General features: G+C 51.4%; 1 protein-coding gene across 1 annotated transcript in view; it reads left to right on the top strand.

The window, feature by feature from the left end:
• Window positions 1–17,233, top strand: part of foxo6b (forkhead box O6 b) — a 37,062-nt gene extending 19,829 nt beyond the window's left edge. The window contains exon 2 of the mRNA XM_086178040.1: window positions 14,762–17,233. Coding sequence (XP_086034166.1) covers window positions 14,762–16,468 — 1,707 coding nt within the window. The 3' untranslated portion in view covers window positions 16,469–17,233. The remainder of the gene's footprint in view (window positions 1–14,761) is intronic.
• Window positions 17,234–26,307: the final 9,074 nt, after the last annotated feature.

Below are 26,307 nucleotides of genomic sequence, written 5' to 3'. Positions count from 1 at the left end.
GCAACTGGTAGCGTGGCATTGTAGTAATGAGCCAGCCCAGCATGCCCTGCTAGCAGAGCACAAGTGTGTGTGTTTGTGTCTTCGTGTGTGTGTGTGTTTGTGTGTGTGCGGGTATATGTACACGATCACAGCAGGGGTTTCTACGTCTGTCCCCATGTCAATTGATGCTACAGGATAAGAAGTTTTACTGCGGGTTGCTGTGTGTGTGTGTGTGTGTGTGTGTGTGTGTGTGTGTGTAGGACGATGGATATCCTTCATGTTTTTGTTTTAGTTTTTCCACTTTTCCTGGAAACACTTTTGGTTTCCCTGGAAGGACAACAGTCGGCGTGCGGCGGAGATGGGCATCCTTCAAATGAGCCGGTGCGATGAAAGCCGAGCTCCTCCGCGGTGCGTTCGGGCGCTCACTGGCGTGGCGGAAAAAATGGCTGGAGTCAAATTTTCCCGATGGGAGTGAAACGTGCGGCCCAAGCTGGCCGACTGCAAAAGGGACTAATTGAATCAAAGAAAAGTGAAATATTCATGGAGCGCCGCAAAGCTGGACGGGAGGTGGACGGATCTCTGGACAGGTTCATGGTTTTTTGCGGACGGGTCCCACCCAGGGCCTCAGAGCGGCCCCCGGGGTGCCACTCGACCCACAGGCAATTAAAGATGAAACTGATGATGATCCGCCGAGACACGCGAGCAAACCGCACGCAAACACAACCCCGAATAAATATGCGTGTGTGTTTTGTTTGGAGTAAAACAGTCAGGGATCAGGACGGTGATCTGTGTGAGACCTCCCATCAAAGCGGTGGCAGGTTTATTTATACTCCCTATCCTGCACGGGGAACTCAGAATTATCAGCTAAAACACAATAAGGAGAGACAAGGAAGACAAGCGAAGTGGCGACGATGATCTCGGTGGCACCATTGAAGTACAAAGAGAACAACCGGGAGACCGTAAAACGCTAAGAATAAGCTAGCAGGGAAATAATGAAAAGAAAATAAATCTAAAGAACAAGCAAAGCCGCCTCGTGCGCAGATGACGGGGTTCATCTGGGTTTGGAGACCAGTCGGACAAATTGTTCCACGAAGAACCGAGGGGACGGACATCAAGACCGTTAACATCAGAAGTCCTTCGGGTCCGCACCCTACGAGAAGGCGGATGTGGTCCTGCGGGGGATCCGGGGTGACCCCGCCTCTCGCCCCATGACAGCAGGGATAAGCTCCGCCCCCTGTGTCATAGATTATGAATAAATGAGTACCGATCAGCGTCACCATTGGCTCCAGGTGGTCCGCATTCAGTCTCTCTGCTCTAGATGGGTACATATGAGTAGACCCCGAACCCCCAGAGGCTTCAGAAGGTCTGGCCAGCGCTGTGTGTGCATGAATGGGTGAATGTAGTCCAGTGTAAAGCACGGCGTGATGACAGTACTGCATACATAGAGACCGTTTCCCATATGGACATAACGCAGCCTGTAGAAGGTATCCGGGCCGGAGAAGCAGCAGGGAGGGTCTCTGCCTGCTTTGGAGGCTCCTCTTGAGAGAGGTTAGTGCACGTTCAGTGCACGTTTTGGAAACCTGCTTATATTGCCACCAGAGATGACGAATGCGGAACAATGCTAATGCAGATGAGGACCCGCTGATGACGAGGGGTGAACGGAGGTGCTGCTCCTTTAGTTGTCTTCCATGTTGAGTCACCCTCCTGGCTTCCGTTCATCTTGCAGGTCAGGTTCTGCTGGCGGTATCGCCGTCGGCAACAACCAAACCTTTGAAACCATACGACCTTCATCTCTTTGTGAAAGGCTATGAGCTTCAATCCTTCAAGCAGACCGTCAAATCAGAGCTCTGCTACCTGCAGAAGCTCTCGCTTCTGGGACGCTTTTGTTTCTAGGGACCTTTGAGAGTGTGTGTGCTCCCCAATCCAGTCTCAGATACAAACAGTCTGATGAAGGATTCTTTGTGATCCTTATAATCTGGCATGTGTGTTCGAGTAGCATAGATAAGACGGTTTCTAAACTCGTTCCTTTGCTTCCCTGAGAACGTCGCCTTTCAAGAACTCACTCATCGCTGACCTTCAATCAGAAGATGAGCTGTTTACCTGAGACCATCACTGGAACTAAATACATCATGATCTTCACACCACAGACACTTTTTCGGCTAAAAGACTGCTTTTTTTTAAATGTATGATTTTAGGGAAACTGCTAATAAAAACTAGCTGCGTCTTCATCTAAAGCCGGTTCACCACAGGCATGAATGGAGGGGTGATCTTCAGGTGACAACATAGGGATGAATCCATTCTTTTTTATTTGTTAATTAATTATACTGCCTATCCTGCTCTGGAGCCTGTGGGTTCACCCTGGACCAATCCCCGGGCCACTTACAGAGACATTCAACCATTCACATGTCTGGACAATGTAGGGTCTCCAAGGAACCTCCTACATGTTTTCGGACTGTGGGAGGAACCTGGAGAACCGCGACAAACCCCATGCAGACATGGGGAGAACATGGAGACTCTAACCAGGGACCTTGTGGCTGAGAATGGGAAAAATAGTTAATTTCTACATTATTGTGACGCCCCCGATCCAAGACTATGTCATTTTTAAATATCATAGACACCGAAACATGAAATGAATTTCCTTGTAACCACATTGTGACCTTTGCATCCATTAGATCTGGAGAACACCTTAACGTTTGTGATGTCAGAGCCAACAGGAAGGGAGCGCCGCCCGGTCCTTTCAGCCGAGCCTCGGGCATCTCAGGGCACTCGGAGAGGATTTTGCGATCCCCTGCCCCGCTTTCAGATGCTCTTTAATCTGCCGGCTCTATTTTTATCCGTCCCGTCCTCTTGGCTCGGGCTCTCCGTCTGGGGAGGGCCGGCTCCCACCGTTAGAGGCCTCCGGCTCGTTACCTGTCTTCCCCGGCCGCCCCGCTTATCTTCTCGTGTCCTCTCCCTCCCTGTCCGCCCGGTTCCTTTGTCTCTGCTCTCTCCGGGGCTTTGGGAGCTCCACGGGGAGTGAGGGGGGAGCGAAAGGCCTTCTGTCGCCTCTGGGCTGGCGTTAGTCCCTCAGCTGTGCTTTGAGGAGAAGTGAGCCCCGGTGCCGGTGAAGAGGCGGGCTCGGGTTAAATGCAGGGAGACTAATCATATTGTCACAGACGCTGCCACGATGCAATTGAGACTTTTGCTACGAGTCTATTGTTCGTCTACCTGACGGAGAGGTAGTTTGACGAGGTTACTTTGCTTTGCATCGAACGACGGCTGACTTACGGCTTTCGGTTTCCTTCATCTCCTTCAGCACTCGGCCTTTTGGAGTGCGCTACGAATGGAGGCGAGGCGAGGGGTCGAATTGTGATGGATTTAAAAACATTTCAGCCTGCAGCTTTTTAGATTTAGCAAAGGTTAATTCTCTGCAAGAGTTCATTTTCAGGGATAGCTGGAGAGCACGGAGGACGACGGACTGCGAGGACGATGAAATGTGCTGTGCAGACGCCGTTTTCATCAGGTTCGGAGGATTTGATTTACTGACGTCAACAGATAGAACAGAAAAATATGATAAAATACATAAATAAACTCTGTATTAATAGAGAGATGTCACTGACTCTCGGTGACTCACTCACAGATTCACCAACGGTGAAGATATGCGGGGATGAGATCATCGGGACTAATGACTCACTCATCGGGCCAACGACGTGACGAACTTATTCAGTGACTGACATCTGTCGGTGAGTTAGTTAAGGGAGTTAACTAACTCACCGACTCTCACTTAATGATCGACTGGGTGTTTGACTCAGAGTTACTGACTGAGTCATTCTCTAGCTTCCTCAACAACTCCTTTACTGAGTCACTGACCAATTGACTGAGTCACTGAGTGATTCGGTGACTCACTTACCGAATCACTGACCAGTCGACTGACTCACTGAGCGATTCGGTGACTCACTCGCCGAGTCACTGGCCAACTGAGTCAACGACTGTCTCTCGTTGGTGCCATGTTTTAAGAAACAGGCGATCGGGTTCTGCCACAGCTCCATCAGCTCCACCTCCTGATGTTCTCCAACCCTCTCCGGCCTGCTCATCCAGAGCGGCCGTCCCCAGCATCCGTTTACTTCCTCCCCCTTTTCCCTTCAAACGCTCTCTTCATGGCCAGGTTTTCTCAGCACACATCCCAAAAATCTCATCTGCCTGATCCTTATCTGGCAGATTAGCTTCCTGTCTGCCGCCGCTCTTCGTAGCACCTCCTCATCATTCACTTTATCTCTTCAAGGAATTGAAGACGTTCCACATTCGCCTGAGGAACCACACGTCACGACTCTCCGAGCGCATCTTCCAAGATTCGCCTCCGTACATCAACACGGGATAAACGTAGCGGTTCAGTAGACTCATCCAGGTCTTCATACTTAGAGCCCGTTCCTGAGAATGTTCGCCAGTTTCCAGAAAGCCGATTTGGCCGGTGCGATCCTCCTCTTGATCTCCTCCCCACATCCAGACTCCTCTGTGATTGAGCCAGCGGGGTAAATTAAAGAGGAATCCTGTTTGATAATCCTGTCCTTCACCTCCGGGTTCCATCTTGGGGCTTCCTTTTCTTCTTTGAGTCCAACAAAGCAGATTGCTGGGCTGATGCAGTGTTTTAACTTAGCGCTATCGCACGCAGTACTTTCACGGTATTCGACAACAACACCGGCTAGAAAGCACAAAGAAGAAGAAGCAACGCTCAGATGTTCTTCATTGAATTAATTTCTAAAGAGGGAATGTCCGTGGCAAGCTGTGTATCTGGCAGAAGAACCATGAAAGGTTACGAGCAGCAGCAGCAGCAGCAGCAGCAGCAGTCTTGTGGAGAATCAATGGATGGACGCACACATCAGCTACGGCATAGAATAGGAAATTCAGTCGCTTGTGGTGGAGATAGTTATGCTAGACGTATTCTGTTACAAACAGTTGCATACAAAGATTCGGAAAGCTTCTATTCCTCAGCCCTCGTGGGGGTTTATTGTGTGTCAGAGTTTCTGATGCGCTTTGTTGTCAAACCCATTTATTAACTGCAAAATTCAAACTTTTATCTTTGAAATTTTCATTTTTTTTTCCGTGTTAAGCGGATTTGGGGTTGAAGAGCAGGTCGGTCAAGTAGCTCGGCGACTTCACGTCTCCTGGGGTCGCGAATGATCGGATTTAGCGACGCCTCGGTGCAGCCGATGACAGCACGCCGGGCGTGCACCATATCGCCGTATCGATGCATGTGCAGCTGTAACATCCAGCCTTGGACGCACCTTCAGACATGATGTTTCCATGCTAGCATGTGTCCCGTTGTTATGGCTCGGTTTGTTTACGGTGTCTCTAGCCTTATAAACACCATATGTTCCATAAATGCCCCGCCACCCCCTACATTCCTTTGCATCCTTTGCAATCTGACAAAAGAACGGCCCTTTTTTTTTTTTTTACGTGCGGCTTAGCCCCCGCCCGAACCCTACCGGCTCACACCTTCTCCGACCCCATTAATCCCTCAGCCTCCCACTTCTTTATTTCCCTTCAAAGAGACAAGCGCTGCCCGTGACATTAGTCACAGGAAGTGAATCTTTAGCGTTGACTAATTTCCATCGATTGCCTCCAGACAGGCTTAGCAGACGAGGCCCATTCCCACACAGAGCCTGGCTGCTCTCATTTAAGTCTCCCCGCCTGCAGAAAACGCTCCACAATGCATGCAGTCAGTGCTTTTATCTTCTCCCCCACTCCTGCTTATTACCAAATAAATGTGCAGCATAGAGAGATACCCATTGACAGGACCATGCATAATGACTCCTGGCTGTGTGAAATGGATTAATAAATAATGGTTGAGCACGGGGAGGGGAAAAAAAGCCGCTGTGCCTCGTCCCGGCACTTCTCAACAAGGCAGCGAGGGACAATCTCCTCAACACTTATTTAGACTGTGCCGGGCCACATCTAATGGAGCGCTGCATGCAATTTATAATACGACCCTCCCCTTGAATGTGCGCTGGAATGCACCATAAATTAAAGTTGTGTTCTTGAGAACGTGCGGCTTAAAGCGCTATAAAATCTCTTCATGAGGTTGGACTGAATCCTCTCGGGGAGCCTTGCTCTCAGAGACTTGCTATAAAGTATGTCCGGGACGGCCTGCAACCTGTTCCTCCTCCAGCCCGGCCTGAGCTTTCTACGCAAACATCCGGAGAGACGTGCTTTGGAGCTTCCAAGGATTGAACGGGCAAAGAAAAGGGCAGTCTTTTTAAAATAATGTATGTTATTTTAAAGCAGGTTTAGTGCTTTGAAGTGGTTGATGGGCAGAGCAGCCATTATTCATTCCAAGATCTCCAGAGCAGTCGGTCTCCACCTGGTAAAGCGCTGATGGAGGAAATCCAAGGCCCCATCTGAAAATACACCGGATGTGGGTCTGATTAAACCGCGGACTGAATCAGGTCCGACCCCTTTGTGTCCTTCAGCTGGCACTGGAAGAGTCAGACAGAGAATTAATAAACCTCACTTGCGGCTCTAGAGGCCAGCTGACATCCAGCTGATGACGTGAATGGACTTGGATAAAAAAACCAGCCCGTTCTGTGGGCTGCCCTTCCCTGTGGGGTCCACTGAACGCCGGACAACCCTAACATGACCGGTCCACGGTAACCCCACTTCTCCGGGTTCCACAGCCCTGACCCTGCCTTCCCTGCCTTTATCTGACTGATTTATTTCTATTTGATTTGCATTTTTTAGCAATTTTGTAAAAATTATAAAAGATTATGTGGATAAAGTTTACATTTTGGTGGTCTGGTTAGCGCCTAGCATGGCAGCTCTGCTGCCGTCGATGTGTGTGTGTGTGTGTGTGTGTGTGTGTGTGTGTATGTGTGTGTGTGTCTGTGTGTGAATGAATAGGTGAATGTGATCCAGAGTAAAGCACTTTAGAAGTCTCAGGTGTGAAAGTGCTATGTAAATGGAGACCATTTGCAATGAACACTGACCAAATATGCTAATGGCGCTAAACAATCCGACAAGTGGGTATTAAAAATAACTGCTATGCATTTGTTCTGATTCATATAAAGATAAATAATAGAAGATAAGTGGCCAGTTGTACAAGCAGGTTATAGAAGGAGACATTTGAGGACAGCGAAGGAGGCTTTTGGAGTTACGCCAGAAGGTAAATCTGCCCGCTCTGCATCAGCGGAGCTTAAAGCAAAGCCGTGGCAGTGAGGGGTGTCCCGGCCGTCACCCTGCCACCCCGCCGGCGTAATGAATACGTCTGGACGGAGGGTGAAAAGGTCCCAATCTCCTTAATGCTGGATCGGCAGTGCCGTTAAGCCCAGACACCTAACCTCCCCTAAACCTTCTAGGAATCTGCCGATGAGGACTTGGAGGTAGGTGAGTTTATGACCTGGGGGCTCGGGGCTACATCATAAACTCCGGCCAGTCGCAGGACGTCCAAAGGGGGGATCTGGCCCGGCTTCCAGATGTGATGAGAGATCCAAGGGAAGAAGGGCAAAGGGGATGTCATGATGTTTAGCTCCAGCTGGACTTCACACTGGACTCATTCAGATCAAACTGGAATGCTGAGAACGGGAGGTTTGAGACTACTCTTGAAAAGAAGGCCACGCGCTGAGTGACGCACCCTGGCTGCTCTAGTCTGGCATGCAGAAAAAGCCGGGGATGGCGTACAGGTGAAAGGAGGTGTCACTGTGGTTCTGGTCTGCTCTTGCATCTCCTCTGCTTCAGGTCATTGTATGGTCCACCTCAGGCTGCCAGATCTGGTGATGACCAGAGGTTGTGGATGGGGACATACCTTTCCCATTAGTCCTGTTTGTAGTGACAGAGAGCACAAGCCTTTCCAGAGTCTTCTGTGCCTCTGAGGGGTTAATAATCCAACATCTAGATGGCAGTCACCTCCCATGATGTTGAAACGAATTTGGAGTTGGCTATCCTATCTTTGGAGGCATGGTGGTGCAGTGGTTGGCACTTCTGCCTCACAGCCAAAAGGTCCTCTGGGTTCCTCTGGGTTCTCCGGGTTCCTCTCGCAGTCCAGACACGAGCAGAAGGTTCACCGGAGACCCGAGGTCGTGCAGACGGGGGGATGAGAGAGAGTGAATGGCTGAATGTTGCTGAACCCCGCTGGACCCGCACAGGCTCAATTTCAAGTTCAAGTCCATCTCGTTTTTGTTTTGGTTAGTTCGTTGCTAGTCAATACCAGCACAGTCCCAGTGTGGGCCTTAGTGCGGCTGCACTGCTGGGTAGGACTACATCAAGAATACTGATTAGCATTTAGCTCCTTTGCAATCATGTGGTGCAGTGATGGTTTGTTTTTGTATCGTCTGCCATCGGTATGTAATAGATGTGTTTGAAAGAAACGACCAATTCTGGCTTTTCAGGTGGGGTTAAGCCTCGTATCTGAGGAATCTGCATATTCTCAGCCAGCCCGAGAGGCTGTCTAATCAATGCGTCGCTCTGGAATCAGGATCAATAGCTACTAAGTAGAACCGAGCAAGGAGCTCGAGTTGGTAGAGCTGATTGAATAGAGGATGATGACTGCTTAGAAGCCCCTTATTCCAGAGGAGCGGCTGATAGTCCTACTGTGTTGGCAGGATATGCAAACATGCAGGTCTGTGGTGAAAAACATGTTTTCTCCGGCGGGGGAACACAAAGGGCTTGGGTCAATCCAAACCAGCAAAACCTGGGCTTGTTTTTCCCCTCTGCCAATAACTGCCCCACCAATTATGTCCATCAACGCCGCGCCCACCCTCAATCTCCATGATCCGACCAATCCCCACTCTGTCTCCGTGGTTCCAGGGTGAAACCCAGCTGAGGAGTGCCCAGAATTAACCAGGATTAGCCTCGGATTGCTGGGGATTACTCAGGCTGGAGAGGGATTAAGTATGATTGCCAGTTTGAGTTGGGGGTTGGGGTGTGTGTACGTGCGTGTGTGTGTGTGTGCGCACATCACAACAAACGTGTGAAGCTGACGTATGTTTACATCGGTGGCACGCTGGTAAGACAACACAGATTTGTGAAAACAATGAAAAGTATGTTTGTGGGACTCATGAATAAGTGGTTGAGAATCAGCCAAGTGCTTTTATTTATTCTGTTTTTGCCCAACAAATCCAAAACGCAGCCATGTGGAACCACACATTTATCTGGTCACTGCTAGTAACGGAGATGATATTCGGCAAAAGGGGGCGGGGCTTCCGAGCGACCGGAAGAAAGTGAAAATCAGAGTAAACCAGCCACGGGACGGGACGTAAAGGACAGTGAAGGTGTGAAGGTGTGCAGATGCAGTCTGCGTAGGTAAATCACGTGCAGAGGTGGACACAATTACTGCAAGGAGAAAGTTAAATCTCCAACTACAAAGGATGTTTTCCTCTGGCTGCGACACATAATTGCGCATAACAGGATTATCGCTGGTTGAAGAAAACAAGATCATGGTGCTCCGGCTCCGGCTCCGGCCTCGCTGTATTGGCTCTCCTTTCATCTCTGCATTGATTTTAAAATTTCACTGTCGACCATCAAGGGCTTACAAGACCAGGGCCCGAGTTATAGCCGAGACCATTTAACCCCCGGTGTGCCGGAGCCGGTTGGCCCGACGAAGGTTCGGTCACGCCGCCGTAATCCGGACTAAACTGTCCCGCAGAGAGCGGGCCAGCAAATGCGGCGTTTACGCGACAGAAGCTCCGAATTAAAAGCGATACACATCTTTGTTCGTCAGGGACGATGCACAGATATTGTAATGACGGGGATGAAGTGGTGCAGATGCATCACTTAGCCAGCCCGCTCCGCAACTCCCACTTAGAAAACGTACATAATGGAAATAGTACTTCAACCCTGAGACTGAACGCACGCGGGCTCAGAATGGATTTCTTTATCCAAACAAATGCACTTTGGTAAAACAGCAACGTGTCGACCTCATAGACCACAGAGTGGGAGGGAAGCTGCGGTCCCAACGTCCTCGGCGGACGCCCGAGTCGCGGTAGCTCACCGCCTCACCTAAGCTAACTGCAGAGCATACATGGACACTTCTCCTGCCAAAGTATGCACCGAGGATCTGCGGACCAGCGAACTGAGGAGTGTGAGCTGAGGAGTTGCGCCGATGAACTCGACAGGAGCAGTATCTCCTGCGGCTCGGCCGCTTCTGACGCGATCATCCGATCACAAGTCATTGACAAACTCATCGTCTTCTTCTTCCTCCGTTTGTTCGGCTCCCTCCGGCTGTGGAGGTAGCGGAGCCATAGCTGTCTGCTTGGAGTTCTTCCAGGTTCTCCGGGTTCCTCCCGCAGTCCAATCACTGACGACACTGCATTAGCATATGAATGAAAGGTTGATGGTTGCATGTCTCTGTCTGAAGCGTGAATGGTCGCACGTTCAGGGCCTCTGGCTCACTGGCAGCCGGGTGCAGAGTGAGTGGAGCACACAGTGAATGAATGAGTGAAGTTCTTCAGATCTTCCTCTCCATTATCACCCATAGTAGCTAAATAAGCAGGCTTCAAGCACCGCAAAGATCTGCGCGAAGCTGGATCCAGACATGGGAAAGGAGGCACATCACAAACAGCCAGAGAGATCTTTTGAAGCAGCAAAGTAATCATTATTCTCTCTTTTGCTGGAGAAAATCTTGCGCGACAATTCGATGTCGCCATTAGGAGGTCGATCACGGCGCGCTGGCGGGTGTGTCTCCGCCTTTTCCAGCTTTGCGCCTGTCTGGGATTTAACCGCAACAACTCCATCACATCAGACGAGGAATTACCAAAATCTCATACGTCTAAAGACGATATTGACCGCAACATCTCTCCAGAAGTGAAGCAAACAGCCTTTCGCTGCGAGAGTTCACTGGATCAGGTTACGCCGGTTGGCCCAAACAAATAAACAAAACAACCACCCAAAATGCTAATGAGGCCTTCACAGGATAAAAATTGTATAAATTGAGAATTTCTCGTCACCCCAAAGACTTAAAGAGTTTGATGATCAGACATTATTGTGCATCTGCAATTAATATTTAAAAGCCCGTTTCCATAATTAATTAACCACAAAGTTGGTGTTGCGGATGAAAGAAACCACTGACATTTCACTGCAGGACACGGAGAGCAGGCGGGCTCTCGGAGTCCAGCCGCCATACGCGCTTTTATTTGAGGACTTTAGAGGCTCAAAGCGCAGCCAAGACTTTAGATGCCTTCGCTCTTTAAAAACTTTCAGCCGTAATTCAAAGTGCATGATTTCCTCCCGACCGCGGGTGAGAACGAGCACAATAAATGGCATACGTTCTGAAATGATAACCGTATAAAAGTAATTTGATCCGCAACAACAGTCCATGCTCATTATGTATGTCTTTATGAATATATGTGGCTTGAAGGAAACTGCAAATTTGAAACAGCACTGAGTTTACGGACGAGAGTCAAATAAATTCAATACCAATCATCGAGATGGAATTGTCAGATTCCACTTAGCGAGTGTGTCTGGTTTTTACCTCGAAATGACGGACAAGATCAATATCTTGAGGCTCAAGGGCAAAACTTTCTACTTTGTACCTTCTTCAAACAGTTAACTGAGGAAATAGCATTACCTGTACACAACTCTTTGTATGTGCATGCTACGGTAATGCGATTTAGATGTAATAGGACAGAATGTAGCATCGGGGGACGCCTCGGCAATAACATCCTTGAAAAGTTGCTCACTGTCACACAATAACAGAAAAAAAACATGAGAAGAAGAAGTAAGCCCGTCCTTCAGTCCCTTCCAGATACATGTATATCACAACATCGTCAGCGAAATCTCACCTCTGCATTTTAGCCATCATGGATGGACCTGAGCGACAGGAACCTCTGTCAGGGGTTCGGTGTCCTGCTCACCAGCACTCGGACGGGCTAGGGGGAGCTGGGGAATGGATTTGGGAACATCCGACTGCAAGACAACGGCTCTTACCACCTGGGCCGCCCAGTCTTCCCTCTTTTGGAGGTCCAAAAAGACCTCCAAAAGAGGGCTCGATGTTGCAGGTCTTCCAGATTTTCCAAATCTTATCGGACCAGCTGAAATGAGTCTATCTGTTTGACAGCCACGTTTTCATCTCAGGTCATGAGGAACAGTCTCGCTTTTGTCCGACAGCCGACACCATGCTAAGGATCCAGGGTTTAGGCCGCGGTCGGACCGCAAAGCGGTCACAGATCCACGCGACAGGGAGTTTCCTTTCTGCGGATTGTTTGCACAAAGCCATAAATGCCACCCCGGGCAGCGGTGGGTCCATCACCATGACATCTACGTCGCAGAGGCTTCTCAAGAATTAAAGGGTCAATCACATTCGAGCAAGGAATAAAATTACGGAAAATGTGACTCGGGAGAAAGTCTCCATTCCCTGCACGTTCCCCCTCGGAGGTACGCACCGCGCGGGCGCATTCTTCATTTGGATATTTCTCCTTCAGCACATTAATTATCGCAAATAACGTTCACATTATTGTATAATGAGCCTCTTATGCAACGCCGGAGTTCCTCCGCCGTGGACGATGCGTATGTATACAAACCGTACATCCATAAATACGTGGAGCTGTTCATTTGTGCGGCGCTTGAATGGAGCACTCTACCGCCGCGGTGCATTTGTAATGGCGGTAGCCACGGCGATGCTCTCCTCCAACTGCTGATCACAGCTTGGTGCAGGCAGAGAGGCACCTGGACCGCTGGTGATTGAGTGTCCCTGGTGTATTTGGAAGTAAGAATCTGACAGTCTCAGATAAAAGGCTGTTTGGAGTTGCCTGCAGCATCAAACAGCACAACCCACCCGCCCGCCCCTCTCCGCTGCCACAACCGCCCCCCCCCCCTCTTCATTTCCCACTTTTTTGGTTTACTCTGTCACCATGGCAACGCCCAGCCGGAGCCGTCACGTTGCAGAGAAAGCTGTCAGGATGCTGTTCTCAGATCACCTGATGTGGGTTGCCTCCACTTGTGGCCTCGTTCACACGGAGTTGTCGTTCAACGGGGCTTTGATTAAGTCTGCACGCCGCCGCGTCGCAGCTGAGAAGTAACGCTCGGATTTGCAAAGCCGGTGTTTTGGAGATGACCCTCTGAACGGCAGAGAAGAAAAAAAAAAAACAACATAAATAACTCTCGTCTGATTTCTGTGGCTGTGAGGAGGATCTAGTCCGGGGTAATTTGAGTGGAAGATGGGATGAAATTACCTGTTCGGAGTCATGCAGAGGGTGTGTGTGTGTGTTTGTGTGTGTGTGTGTGTGTGTGTGTGTGGAGGGAGCATTTTCTACATCGATGAGAATACTAGTGGGTTGGGCACGACGCTGATTTGAAACACACTTAAGGCTGAATTTTCCCTGCAAGCCTTTTGCCATGAAGCCGCTCTTCTGGATGCTGTGCTTTTCAAAATACGCAGCGGCAACAAAGAGCCGTCGCCTCTGTTAGCCGGCTGCCGACATCCCGGCCGGGGGCTCGGCACGCAGCCAGAGGCGGGTGACGGGGGGAACGGGGTCGGCGGGGGTTACGTGCCGACCGTACGGATCTCGCCGACGGACGAAATGCAATCCCCCCGAAGGAGCCATTTGTATCTCCTGCTGTTTGCCTGCCTTTCCGCTGGAATGAAGGGGTGAAGGAAGGGAGGCTCGGGGGTGAATTTAGCGTCGGGCGCTGAGAGAGGACGGGTGGCAAGAGAGAATGAATGACCGGTGTCGCGCTAAAGAGACGGCGGGACACAGGGAGGGAGATGAATGGGGCCGAGTGCAGGAAAATTGGACAGGAGGCGGCGAGCGAATGAAGATAGAGAATGGCTGGAGATGTCTGAAGACAGAGATTGTGAACTATGTGCAGGTAATAAACAAGGCAGAAATAGATAGATATCTCAGGAGAGGCTGGGAAAAGTGTATGATTGAGTTCTGGCGCTATAGGGTGGAGGGAGGTGGTTCCTCACACGAGATCAGGGGAGCAAAAAAGGCACAGGAAATGGAAAAGGAAAGCGGGTTGGAATGGGCGAATGACGATGTGATAAGGAAAGATTTGGAGGAACAATCTGTACTTGGAGTGACTTGGCCGGCTGACATGATGTGTATCCCCGGTAAGCTGTCCTTTAGGCAGGCTTAGATCTCATCAACTCACTCCGGGTTGGCATCGCCTTCAAATGCTGCCGCAGAGCACGGGATTAGCCGGGCGGCCGCCGCTCAGACATTCATACGGGGGTTTGGCAAAGCTTATCTAGCGCGCCCCCCTCTCGCTAACCAAAATTAGGAGCTCCTTTCAGGGGGAACTCACAAGAGCGCCGTCCCCCGTCAGCCGCGGCGGCCGCGAAGGTGCCGTGATTGTAACGGGGGAGGAACGACCGCGGCGCTACCTCTCCCGTTCGAGGCGTTCTTTGTGTCCTGATCTTCAGGCTACCCCGGTACTCCAACTCTGGTATTTGGAGGCTCTGCGATCAATACGGGCCGCCTGTGATTGGTTTGACTCGCATGATTCATTTCTGTAACCTTGGTGATGGTTTGATGTAGAGGCTGCACCCATGTCCGTGTTATGACTCGGTGATCCTCCGTGGAGAGGAGAGGCCGGTCAGGGGAGGTATCGATTGGTCCTCCACTTTCCCTGCCCTCTCCGCTCTCCCCTCCATCTCCATCTCCCTTCCTGTCTTTATCCATCTTTTATTTTCTCCTTCAGCGTCCAGGCATGATAGTCGTGGGCATCATTTGAGGAGGGTTTGTGTTCTGCAGAAATAATTATTTAACCCTGAATGTTCCCTTGGGTCTGAATCTTTCTCCTTCTTTCTTTCTCTTTTGTCCCCCCTCCCTCTCCCCCTCCCCCTCCTCCTCCCACCATCTCTCTATTGTTTCAGAATTCAATCAGACACAATCTGTCGCTGCACAGTCGCTTCATCCGCGTGCAAAACGAAGGGACGGGGAAGAGTTCCTGGTGGATGCTGAATCCGGAAGGAGGGAAGATGGGGAAGGGACCCCGGCGACGTGCGGCCTCTTTGGACAACGGCACCCGCTACCTGAAGACAAAAGGTCGCGTCAGCCGTAAGAAAGCGGGGCCCGTCGGTCACGATCAGGAGCCAGGTAAGGGGGCCGGATCGGCGACGCAGGGCTCCCCGGAGCACGGCAGCCCGGCAGGGAAAGGAGCGGCGGGCATGGTCAGCGAGGAGTATGACACCTGGACGGACCTTCACTCCCGCACCTCCTCGTCCGCCTCCACCCTGAGCGGCTGCCTTTCCCCCATCCTGGCCGAAGCGGAGGCCGACGAGCCCGAGGAGGGCGGGCTGTCCTGCTCCACCTCGCCGCGATTATACCCCAGCCCCTCCAGCACCCGCTCCCCGGCCCTGGGTACCGGGGGCCACTGCCCCGCTGTGGAACTGCCCCAGCTGACCGACCTCACGGGGGCTATAAGTCTGGAGAGCGGCTACGCCCAGCCGCCGCAAATCAAATGTAACGGATATCCCTTTGTGCCTGCGCCCAAGGCAGAGGGCGCCTACTGCGGGCCCATGTACGGGCAGCCCTCGATGGCTATGCTCCGGCACCATACGCCCATGGAGACCATCCAGGAAAACAAGCCAGCCAGCTTCCAGCGTACGGTGAGGGGGTACTCGGAGAACAACGCCCTGCAGAGCCTGCTCACCGGGGGTCCTCCGTACTGCAACAAAGACACGCTGCTCGGTCAGGGGAGAGAAACTCAGACGCTGATGACGCAGGGAGCCGACGGCATTCACAACCAGCACGGCCACAATCAGAGTCGCGGTCACAATCACACCCACGACATCAGGCGGGATCACGCGCGCAACCCCTCTCTACACAACGGCCACGGCTCGGTCCAGGGCGCCAACCACCATCACAATCACAATCAGGGTCACAAACAACAAACCAGCCTCGACTACGGCCACGGCCACAAACCCCACCCGGCCCACGACTACGTCCGGGGTCACGAGCACAATCGCGGCAGCAAAGGAAACCCCAGCCATGATCACGACCCTCGCTCCGGCCCGAGCCGCATACACAACCACAACCCTCACAACGCTATGCAGAGAGGGCCTCTCGGCCAGGCCCCGTCCCCGCGGGTGGGCACTGACGTTCAGCAGGCCTACAGCCTCAAGACCTCCAACTACGGGTCTCGCCCCCATCTCCCGACTTCGCCGTCGCTCCCCCCCAATCCCGCCGGCGTCATGGACGTTCCCCAGGACCCCTGCCGCCTGGCGTCGGCGCCTCACCCCCGGCACCACCACTACCCCGGAGTTCACCACCAGGCTGTGAGCGACCCCTGGCACGGCTACTACCACAGCAGCCATCAGTCGGGAAACGCGATTTACCAAGGGCACCCGCACAACCCCCAGGGTAGACTGGTCGCCAACCTCGAGATGGAGAGCGTCTCCAACGGCTTGGAGCCCGACGTGGACTCCATATTGCTCAATGACTTTGTGGACGCGGAGAGCATGGACTACAACTTCGACGGCTCCCTGTCCCAAGGCGTGGGCATGGGGATGGGGATGAGCCTGGGAGCGTTCGTGTGCCCTCCGGCCGTCCACAGCAACCAGAGCTGGGTGCCCGGGTGAACGGGCGGCCGGGATCGGCTCACACTGAAACTTTGCGACACCCTACGTATTGTCGTTTGTTTTCCCGGGAGCAGCCTACAGCCTCTTCCTCTATTTTTTTCCCTCTTTTTTCATAGAACGCCTCCCGCCTCAGTCGTTCACGCCCCACCGTTTTATATCGTACGCCGTCCCCTCGGTCTCCCCCTGCCTGTCCAAAGCGCGAGCACTTTACATCCGTCCTTCTCGTACAGATGCAGTAACACAAGACCGGGCAAACTCGCATAGTCCCTTGGCTTAACATTAATGTATGCAATTCACTTCACGGTATTATCTCCCTCTCCAAAACGAGCCGTTGTTTTTTGACTGCGCGGTATGATCAAACGGGCGCATAAATAGCTTTCGACGGCGAGGTTGCCAGTTGAAAAGCAGGGGTGGCTTTGAGGTTGAGGTGGATGACGAAAAAAAAAAGGTTTTGTGAAATCACACCTAAAGGTGCCGCGGGGACGCCCGCCGCGGGGAGAGCGACTCGTCCGCTGCCAGGCGGACGGCGGCGCTTCCTCTTCGGCTCGGCGCGGAAGGACAGTCATCCATCAGTGCCGCTCCATTGAAATTCACCGTCCTTTCTTTAATCTCCAAAGTAATGCCAGAGTGATGCATCACTATTGCAAAACTAATGTGCCACTCTGTGTTTTTTCTCCACCCCCCACCCTCTCTTGCCTTTCAATCCCGGACACACTGGCTTAATGTGTTTTGGCGAAAGTGATGATTAAAATCACTCTGCACTAAATGGGGGAGGGATTGAAAGGGGTGTTGTTGGGTGGGTGGGGGTGCGCGGAGGGGGGAGACGATACCGGACGGAATGCAAATATTCCCTCCGTGGCTCTTCCTCCCCATTTGGTGGATTTATGTAGCTTTCCGCATGATGAAATAAGCGACGACCGCGCATCCCGAGCAGAGCTCCCGTCGGCCTCCGGCGAGCAGCCTCGCCTCCGGCTTCCCCCGGAAAACAACCGAACCGGGGCGTCCGCGGCTAATTCGCTAACGCGGGTTCAAGCCCGCCCTCCGCCTCCACTCCTGTGAATTGCACGCCGATGAAGAGCGTCAGCAGATTGCTATTTGGTGCTATCTCCCTTTCCCAGGCTGGCTCCTATCACGCCGACCCATCCCGAGGTTACTCCGAGGGTAAAGAAGAGTAATTAACCGGCGAGCGAGATAGATGATTTATGCAAGAGCGTGCACTCGCTCGTCGGCGCAAAGTCATCGTTTTCGCCCGACCGCGCACGAGCGGGACCATTTCTGAGAGGCGCTTCATGTCGACAAGGTAAAGCAGCTGTCAAGCGGTGTCCTTCAAGCGCCCTCTCACCTTCTGAAAAGCTGCCCCGCCCTCCGCCCTCCACCCGCCATAGCTTTACTTTGCTGTTGTCTTTTCTTGTGCTCGTTCCGTGCTGGTACAGTTGTCCGTCCTGTTTGATTCCAAGTGTGGTTAGGAGCTTTTGTATCTTGTTTTTTTTTCCAAATGAAGAGGGCGGTTGGCGAACACCCGCCCCGGGACCATCCCCGCTCTGGGTAGCGATAGAGGGAGGCAGAGAGGGAGATATGAAAAGGTAGACAAAAACCGGAGGAGAGCGAATGTGAAGGATGGAGTTGTGAGTAGGCAGGATCTGTGGGTCGGGAGAGATTTTCCGGCTCGCTAGCTTTCTGTGAAATAGGCTGTTTGAATCGGGCCAAATGTCAAGTGCTACTCAGCCGGCGCCGCCGGAGCCGCGACCAGAAAGCCACTTCTCGCTCCTGATCAAGGACAATGACGGGTATTTCCATGCAGATTTCTTTTGCTCCCTTCCGTTCCTCTCATGAGTTAAGATAGCCCCCCACTGTAGTAACCCAGCTGTAATTCGTTCTCTGGCCTGTGTGCACTTGTGTGTCAAGCTTCTCGTGGATGTGCGAGTGCGTATGCGCGCCCGACTGCTGGTGTGTGTGTGTGTGTGTGTGCGCGTGTGCGTGTGTGTGTGTGTGTGTGTGTGTGTGTCGCACGGTGATGTAGAAGGAGTGATTAAGGGAATATTGCTGAGAACTGGAATTGCCCTATGCCTGGCTGAGTGCATCATACATAATATATACAGTTTATATTTATTGGTGGCGGAGATGTGGGTCCTCTCGGTGACCGATTTGGTCTGAACGTATTTCCTTCTGTAAATATTCTATATTGAGAAAATTGTATTATAATTTTTTTGCAAATATCAATTTCTTTTTCTAAAAATGATGTATCTGCTCATCTAGTGACTGTAAAATAAAATACAACAAAAAAAAAAGTCACCGTGTGGGACCGCCTGCGTTGCTTCCCGGTCGGCCGAGCGTAAAAGCGGTGATTAGTCATAGTCCCGGCCGAAGGCAGGGATTGGAGGAATGTGCGGTCCGTGCGCTATTCAGCGCCGGCGTCACCCCGGAGTTGGAAAGGAAACGAGTGAAACCTCAGAATGTGCAACTGAAAACCGACTTCTCTTCCCGGGACTAAAACCGGATCCACGTAAACGTTCGACAGTGACCACAAATCATTTCGCGCCCTGTTAATCCGCGGCGCGGCCTTTCCCCGGGTTACAGCGGAGATCGGGTCGATATTTGCGGCATCTCTGCACGGGGATGGCAGCGGATGAAGAGTTTATCTACCCGCCCATGCACACACTGGGATATTCCGCCCTTTAGGTGAGTGCCGCTGTCTTGGTTTGAGTTTCCTCTTCTTGAAGACCCCAAACAGTAAGTATCACCCGGTGATGAGTCCAGCCCAGGACGGTTTATTTAGAAGCGGTGATTTTGTTTCTCGGCAGCGACGCCGACTGAGGAGGACGAGCGGACGATTCACGAACGAGTCATTCTCCGCGACCCGTGGGCTGTGCAGGGATCGCAAGAGTGCTCAGGTTTGGTCTTCAATCTTCCTGTGACGCCCCAAAAGAGCCATGCAGGGGGTCACCCGGTCCCGTAAGGCAGTGTTTAATGCGAGCCCCTCACCGAACCGGGAACTCGCCAGAATTATACGCATGTAGCAGGAAACAGGTAGGCTGAGGACAACAAAGGGAGACCATGGTAGCACAAAGTGGAATAAGAGCGGATGTAAACAGAGCGGCTGACAAAGGTCGCGTGACGGGATGTTCTTCCGTCCACCTGTCATGCTTGAATTTACTGTTGTTTTCAAAAAAAATGACCGACGGATGCCGGTCGAGAACCCCTGCGACGTGTCTGACAAGCTTTTCCCCGCTTCATTTCCTAAAAACCAATGTCATCGATAAGTTCCTCTCTACCCACCGAAGAAGCAGGGATGCATTCTGTTGTTCGAATTAAGTACTGTTCTGGTGAGTAAACACATGTAAAGTCAGAGTCTGTGTAGGAAATGCGGTATTTTTTTGCGATCTTTGGGCTCAGAGGCGTCGTGTGCGTGCCCTCCTCCGTCCTCCGTCCAAGAAGCCTCGCCGCTCCCTCCCGCTGTTTGCGCGACCGACAGCTCTGCATCGGCGCTGCTGTGACGAGGCTCGTTAGCAGACCCACGCCGAGGCACAGCCGGGACCGTCTCTGTGGAAACCTCCTCGCCCAGGGACATGCTGTGACACACACACAAACACAATTTAACATTTTATGCTAAATTGTACATTAAAATTCAAAATCCAGTTCATATTCAAAATATTTTTTGCCATAAATTATCATGTCTCAGGAAATTGTACAACCCGGTTGTCGGCGCCTTTCCATTTATTTTTCAGGTAATTGTGATTATTTTCGGAGTTTTTTTTGAATGATGTGTTTTTATTTTCGGGGCCAGGTATCTTCACGCATACAAGGACCCGGGCTCCAGTTTGTGATCGGGCCTCGTGAAGGTCCGTGGCTGGACACCAGGATGCCAGACACACGAGAATACACTATGTAATTTCTGAACACGTTTCGGGCAGATTCTTGCCGGGCCGAAATAAAAATGAATAACGGAGGACGACCCGGGCGTTTACCTCCTGCTTTGCATGGTGGGGAGGAAAGTGTTTCCGGGAGCCTAAAAATAGATGCACAATTGCTATTATCCAAGTCATTTCACTCTTTAGATGCAAAAGTGTTTTTCCTCGGCAGGTTCATTTTGTTTCCGAGGGCCAATCTGACACGACGGGAGATTTATCTCTGCACAACATAAGGAATACCTGGTGCACACACACTCACTGTCAGAGGCTGGCAGGAGCCCTCCATCATCCTCAGCTCAGCCGTCCCATAAAATATGCGCCTCAGATACTAGTTACTTCATCCGGAGGAGAAGGAGGTTAGTGTGAGACAGAATGCATAATAAGTGCGTGCTCCTGCTGAACTCCATGCAAATGTGAAGGCTGAGTGTTGGCGTGTTGATGGATCTCTTCTGACACGCTCGGTGACAGCGAGTTAAAACACCTCTCTTCTCCCCCCTTGTATATATTTACAGCCTCCCGACGCTCGCCTCCGCCCTCCGCCCTTGTTCCCCCTCACAACACATAGAACGCTGCGATTCGACACGAGCGCGCCTGCAAAAAACCCCAGATCTCGACTGGGACTCCGCTCCGCACGGGTAGCGCCGCGGCGAATCCGGAGGATTCCTCCGTTCCTCAGACCAGCTGTGACCTGACATTGTCCCGGCGTCAGCGTGCTGTCAAATCCCAGGTCTCCCCCCGCAGCACTGATTTGTCGGAGCAGACTTGCTGAGTTGATCATTTCGACCGTTTCCTTCTCCGCCACGGAGAAGAAACCGTTCGGAGCTGCGTCGACATCCAGCCCCGCTCACTTATTTTGTGTATTTCCTCATCTGAGCTCCTCATCAGTGAGGGTTCTGACCCGGTGCTACAGCTCACACCAGCTGGGACAAACACCAACTTCCTGGATGGAGGAGAATAAATGTTGTGCTGACGTCCACATTTGAGAGCAAAGGTAGGATTCTAGACGGGATCCATTTCAAATCCGCAAAGCGCTTTGTCAAACTACAACTGCCGGCTTCGTGGCGATCGTGTCCCGAAACCTGGCGGTCAAACGGACGACACTTGCTGGTCCTGATGGGTGATCAGCTTCAGGTGAGTGGAGAGGGCAGAGGAGGAGAAAGCAGCAGGAGAGCAATCGGTTCAGGTAAGACAAACTGCCAGCGGTGACTAGTCAGTATTGCGTTCTTGGATTTGTTTGTCGTCAGTTTGACGCACTGAAGCCATTTCCCACGCAAATAGACCTTCCGACTACCGAAGGTCACACAGGGTCCGCGCTCACTACAAACGCAATCTGGGTCCTCGCCACATCTCCGGCGCCGCCTCCGAAGCAGACGCCGTGGCTGCTCTTCACCGCCGTCTCCCGCGCATTTAAAACTTTGCGGTTTAAGAAGTCCTCTCCTCTGCGCTCCGTCAACCTCGGCCCGGTAAATAACTCAGATCTGTTTGGAAATGCCCTACAGGAGAGATTAATGAGACTGCTAGTGAGCCGGATAAAAACGTATTAATGCCGTACATCTGTAGCAGAAGGCTCAGGTGTTCAAGCCATAGAATTTAGAGCGATTAAAAAAAGTGGAGTGGCGGCGGGGGGGGGGGAGGTTTCAAAGACACGTCGAACGAGGAGCTGCTGAGGAAGCTCTTTGTTCGGCGCGGACGTGGAACATCTATGGGCTCCCGCTGAAGGCGCGCAGAAGGAGCTCCAAAGACGGAGAGCCCCGACAGGGTGGCGAGGAAGGCGTTCCCATGCAACCAGGGAAGGTCACAAGAACATTGCAGCGCCTTCAACGTGCCCAGCAGCCGCTTCCAGCGCTCTCTGTGATCTCCTGTATTTTAAACCCATTTTTTTCCTCCATCTGCATCTGGTTTCCTCTGTGAGATAAAATGTCCAACCGCTGCAATTAGTGGTGGGACTTATGTGTCGTCAAACACTTCTGAAGGCTCATGTTCTCACAGGCGTTCCGGTTTCTCACCGCCCCATTGTTTGTGGAACCGCAGTCCCAGATTTCAAACTTGGGAAAAGATGCAAAGACATTAATCACTCTGATGACACTGTCATCAAATTAAAACCATGAGCTTGTATTTTTAAAAATTCCAAAGAAGTTTTGCGCCCCAAACTGGAGGAATTCACTGTCTTCAGAAGGAGGTGATGTAGCCGCAAAGGTCCGCATGGAAGTTGACGTGATCATCAGCAAACAGCGTTCTGCGGCAGATAGGAAATCCGGTAGAGATACAAAGAGCGGCGATCTTATCTTGTGTGTTCTTGCGGTGGAAGGTGTGACTTTCGGGACCTGCACTGAGCTCTGAGCTCCACGAAGCGCCACGAAGCGTCAACATTTATCAGGATGTTGTGGCTCTGGAACGGGATCTGGATCTTCAGAGGTGATCGGTTCAGGTCAGATTGAGCCGGTCCTTTGTTAGGGAGACAGAGAGCAGATGTTCAGATCTAAGAGGGGAAAGCACTACGACTCAGAGGAAGACTTTGGCCTTGCCGTCTCTGCTTCCAGACCCACCGTGACCCACCATGTTCTCAGAACCGTACCTGAGCGTGGAGCTGCAAGCGTTCTCCTGGACGCGGCGCTTATTTGGGCAAAAACCCCAAAGGAAGGAGACCAGGAGACCATTGGTGCTCGTCTCCGGCTGCTAGGATGTGACAGCGGAGGTTTATTCCAGCAGAGCCTCCGCGGGGATTCATCTGATGGTGCACATCAAGGCTGCGACTGGCACATCAGAAAGATATGTGTGTGTGTGTGTGTGTGTGTGTGTGGAGGTCATCACCAATGTATTCTGCCTCCTATAGTGAATAAATGCCTTCAGCGCTATGTATGAACGCCCATTATCAATTCATGGCGCCATTGAGCGGCGCCTCTTCAAATTTCTTTTCTTCTGAAGGGGGACTGATGTTTTTTTTTTTTTTTTTTTTTTTTTAGAGCACAGATTTCAACAATTCAAACTTCCGCTCAATGACAAGCTGCGAGTCCCGTGCCGTGAAAAGGTCCCGTGTGTTTGAAGCATCTAGGCCGCGCCAGCTTTTTGATCAGCGGCTCGTCTGTGAATTCTGCAGATCAGAAGTGCATCAGAGGCTCCCCGGGGACCGCCATTTACGCCTGCCACCGGCGGCGGCGAGAGAACGTAATTAAGAGTTTGTTAAGATACCCAAATTCCTTCTCATTTCCCCCCCGCCTCCCCGCGTCCGCCTCCAAACCCTCCTCCTCCTCCCAGTAGCTCTGATCTCGCCGCAGATTAAACGTCTCACTCCCCGAGAAGATGGAGCCGCATCTCCAGCCACACAGGCTGATTATCTCAAAGAGTAATTAGCGAGCGTGACGATCCCGGAGACGGAGTGCGGCGCCAACATGGCGGAGATGGATTATTGTGACCGGGGGTGGCGGAGGAGACCGCCGCATTTCTGGCCACGGTTAGCATAAGTCAGTCTTTGGGAATCAGAATCAGAGGACCTTTAAGTGTCCACCGGGGGGAGATGGGAGGACACTCGGGAGCGGAACATCCTACAACGGCTGTAAAATTGTAATATCTTCTGGACTCGTCGCCGTGGTGACCGAAGTTCTCCTGGGGCTCTCGCCACCTCTCCCGTGGCTGCGAGGCTAACAGGCTAACACCTTCAACCGGGCGCTGCTGTCCCTCCTCCTCCGTGGGCCGGGGTGGAGGTTCTTCAGGGGCGATGATCGGTCGCTCTGGACCGGCGGAGGCCATGTTCTGCCCATGCTTACTCGTGATTGGCCGGGATTGGGATCTGCCGGCACCTCCGGACCTCTGCCGGCATCGGTTCTTCCGTCTTTGTTTCCCACCGGGCTACATGCATGCTAACTGAGCCGGAATCTGGTTGTTTTGCTCGGGCAGTCAATGTGTCAGGACCAACGGGACATGGTTTCCTGCTCCGAGGCCACGTGTTTGGGAGCGTGGAAACCTGCTTCCCTGCAGAGTGCAGCTCCCATCCTGGACCCGTCGGTGTGCTTCGGTGCAACTACTTTTCATGTCATTACCACCTTTAGATGATTATTTGTGCACTTGAGACCAACCACAGCAAGGACATCCGGCTCTGACTTCCTGAAAATACAATAACATGAAGTGTTCACAGCAGCTTGACATGGTGCTCCATGTAAGAAGAGACTCTGCAGGCCCTGGAGAACCATCTGACTATTAAGTGACTGGAACAGGACCACTGATGTCCTCCAGAGGAGGTGGAGGGTCAGCAGTCCAAAGCAGCGTGTAGAGAAGAACTGGGTGATCACAGAGTATGAAGGAGGAGGTCTGAGGAAGACCAGAGAGGAGGTTAGATGGTGGAGAGGAGAAGGTTAGATGGAGGCAGATGATTGGCTGAGGGTTAGATCGGGGCAGTTGATTAGCTGTGCGTTAGATGGGGGCAGATAATTGGCTGTGGGTTAAATGGGGGCAGATGATTGGCTGTGGGTTAGATGGGGGCATGGGGGCAGATAATTGGCTGTGGGTTAAATGGGGGCAGATGATTGGCTGTGGGTTAGATGGGGGCAGATGATTGGTTGAGGGTTAGTTGGAACAGCAGAAGCTAGGAGATCAGGTTAGGTTTTGGTGCACTTGTCTCTCGCAGACCACAGGTCAGTCAGTTTTGCTCATATTTAGAAATAAATGAATGCTTTTGTATAGTTTCCTGATACTTTGCAAACTTTTTTTGTATAAGCTGTTCTTCGGTCACTTCTGGGTAGCCCATATTAGCGTTTTTTTCTGTGACTTTCTCTTTTTCGGATATTTTCAGTTATTTCCTTTTTTCCAAACAAAAAGACAAATAAACAAAACAAGTAATTAAGTTCTGCGAATCGCTTAAACCAAACTAATTAGGCAGAAACATGAAAAGAAATGACAGAAAGGATGAAATGAGAAAACAAAAGCAAACCCAATCACTTTTTCCTAAATAGTGAACAACCAGTCTGTCCCAGTGGGATGGAGGAACTCCGACTGGGGGAGTTCCACGCGGCGCTCAGGACATCGCAGATGGATGAAGAGTAAAGGGTCTGTTATTTGCAGTGTGTGACTTCTGTGGGCGACAGCCTGTCCAAAGATACTTCTTAAATCCCTTCTCTTTTGATGCGATGCTGCGGAGATACTTCACCAGTCCCTCAGGCGCACACATCCCGAGACGTTCCTCTCAGCTGTGTCGAGTTAACGTACTGCTAGCGAGCACGTTCTCCAATGCTAACTCCGAAATAAGCAGCGGGGGTTAGCCCCGGTGCATGTCTGCACGGGTTCCTTTGGGTTTCTTCTGCAATCCAAACACATGCAGGGGGTTCATTAGAAAAAAAGTAACATTTTCAGATTGAATCTGATTTGCTGCGCTGGCCTTGAATTGGTAGAATCAGGAACTTACTTCCAAAACCATGCACCATGTTTTTTTTCCTCCCCTTTACTATTAAAACTAAAAATCCCTCACATCCCCGTTGGCGCCGGCACACCGGTTAGCGGTCCTGATTGGTTTGGTATCAACCTCTATTGGCTCCCCTTCTTTAAATTAAAATGAAAACATATAACATTAAACCTGAGATAACTTTCTAGAAATTAGGAGAAATATAACCCACAGCATGCGTTATCATCACACGGACAACAAAACATCAAATGACTAACTGACACCTTTCTTGGTATGTTTTTAGTTTTTACATTTATATATAAATATATAGCTGTCATTGTGCATCCCTAGTTGCATTTTCCAACCAGGGACCTTCTCGCTGTGAGGAGGAAGCGTTGAACTGTGCCACACACGCACACACACGCACACACACACACACACACACGCAACATGGACCAACACCACAGAGAGGACTTCATACTGTGACAAACTTTTCCAGAAGTAAAATGAGGTGTGTGAGACACGCAGGAGTAGGCGTGTGTGTATGTGTATATGTCTGT

Source organism: Fistularia commersonii, chromosome 30 (genome assembly GCF_037954325.1).
Source record: "Fistularia commersonii isolate RoL2024-O1a breed Wild chromosome 30, RoL_Fcom_v1.0, whole genome shotgun sequence".
Lineage (NCBI taxonomy): Eukaryota > Metazoa > Chordata > Actinopteri > Syngnathiformes > Fistulariidae > Fistularia > Fistularia commersonii.
The sequence above is the reverse complement of the archived record's forward strand: the minus strand, read 5'-3'. Positions and strand labels throughout refer to the sequence as shown.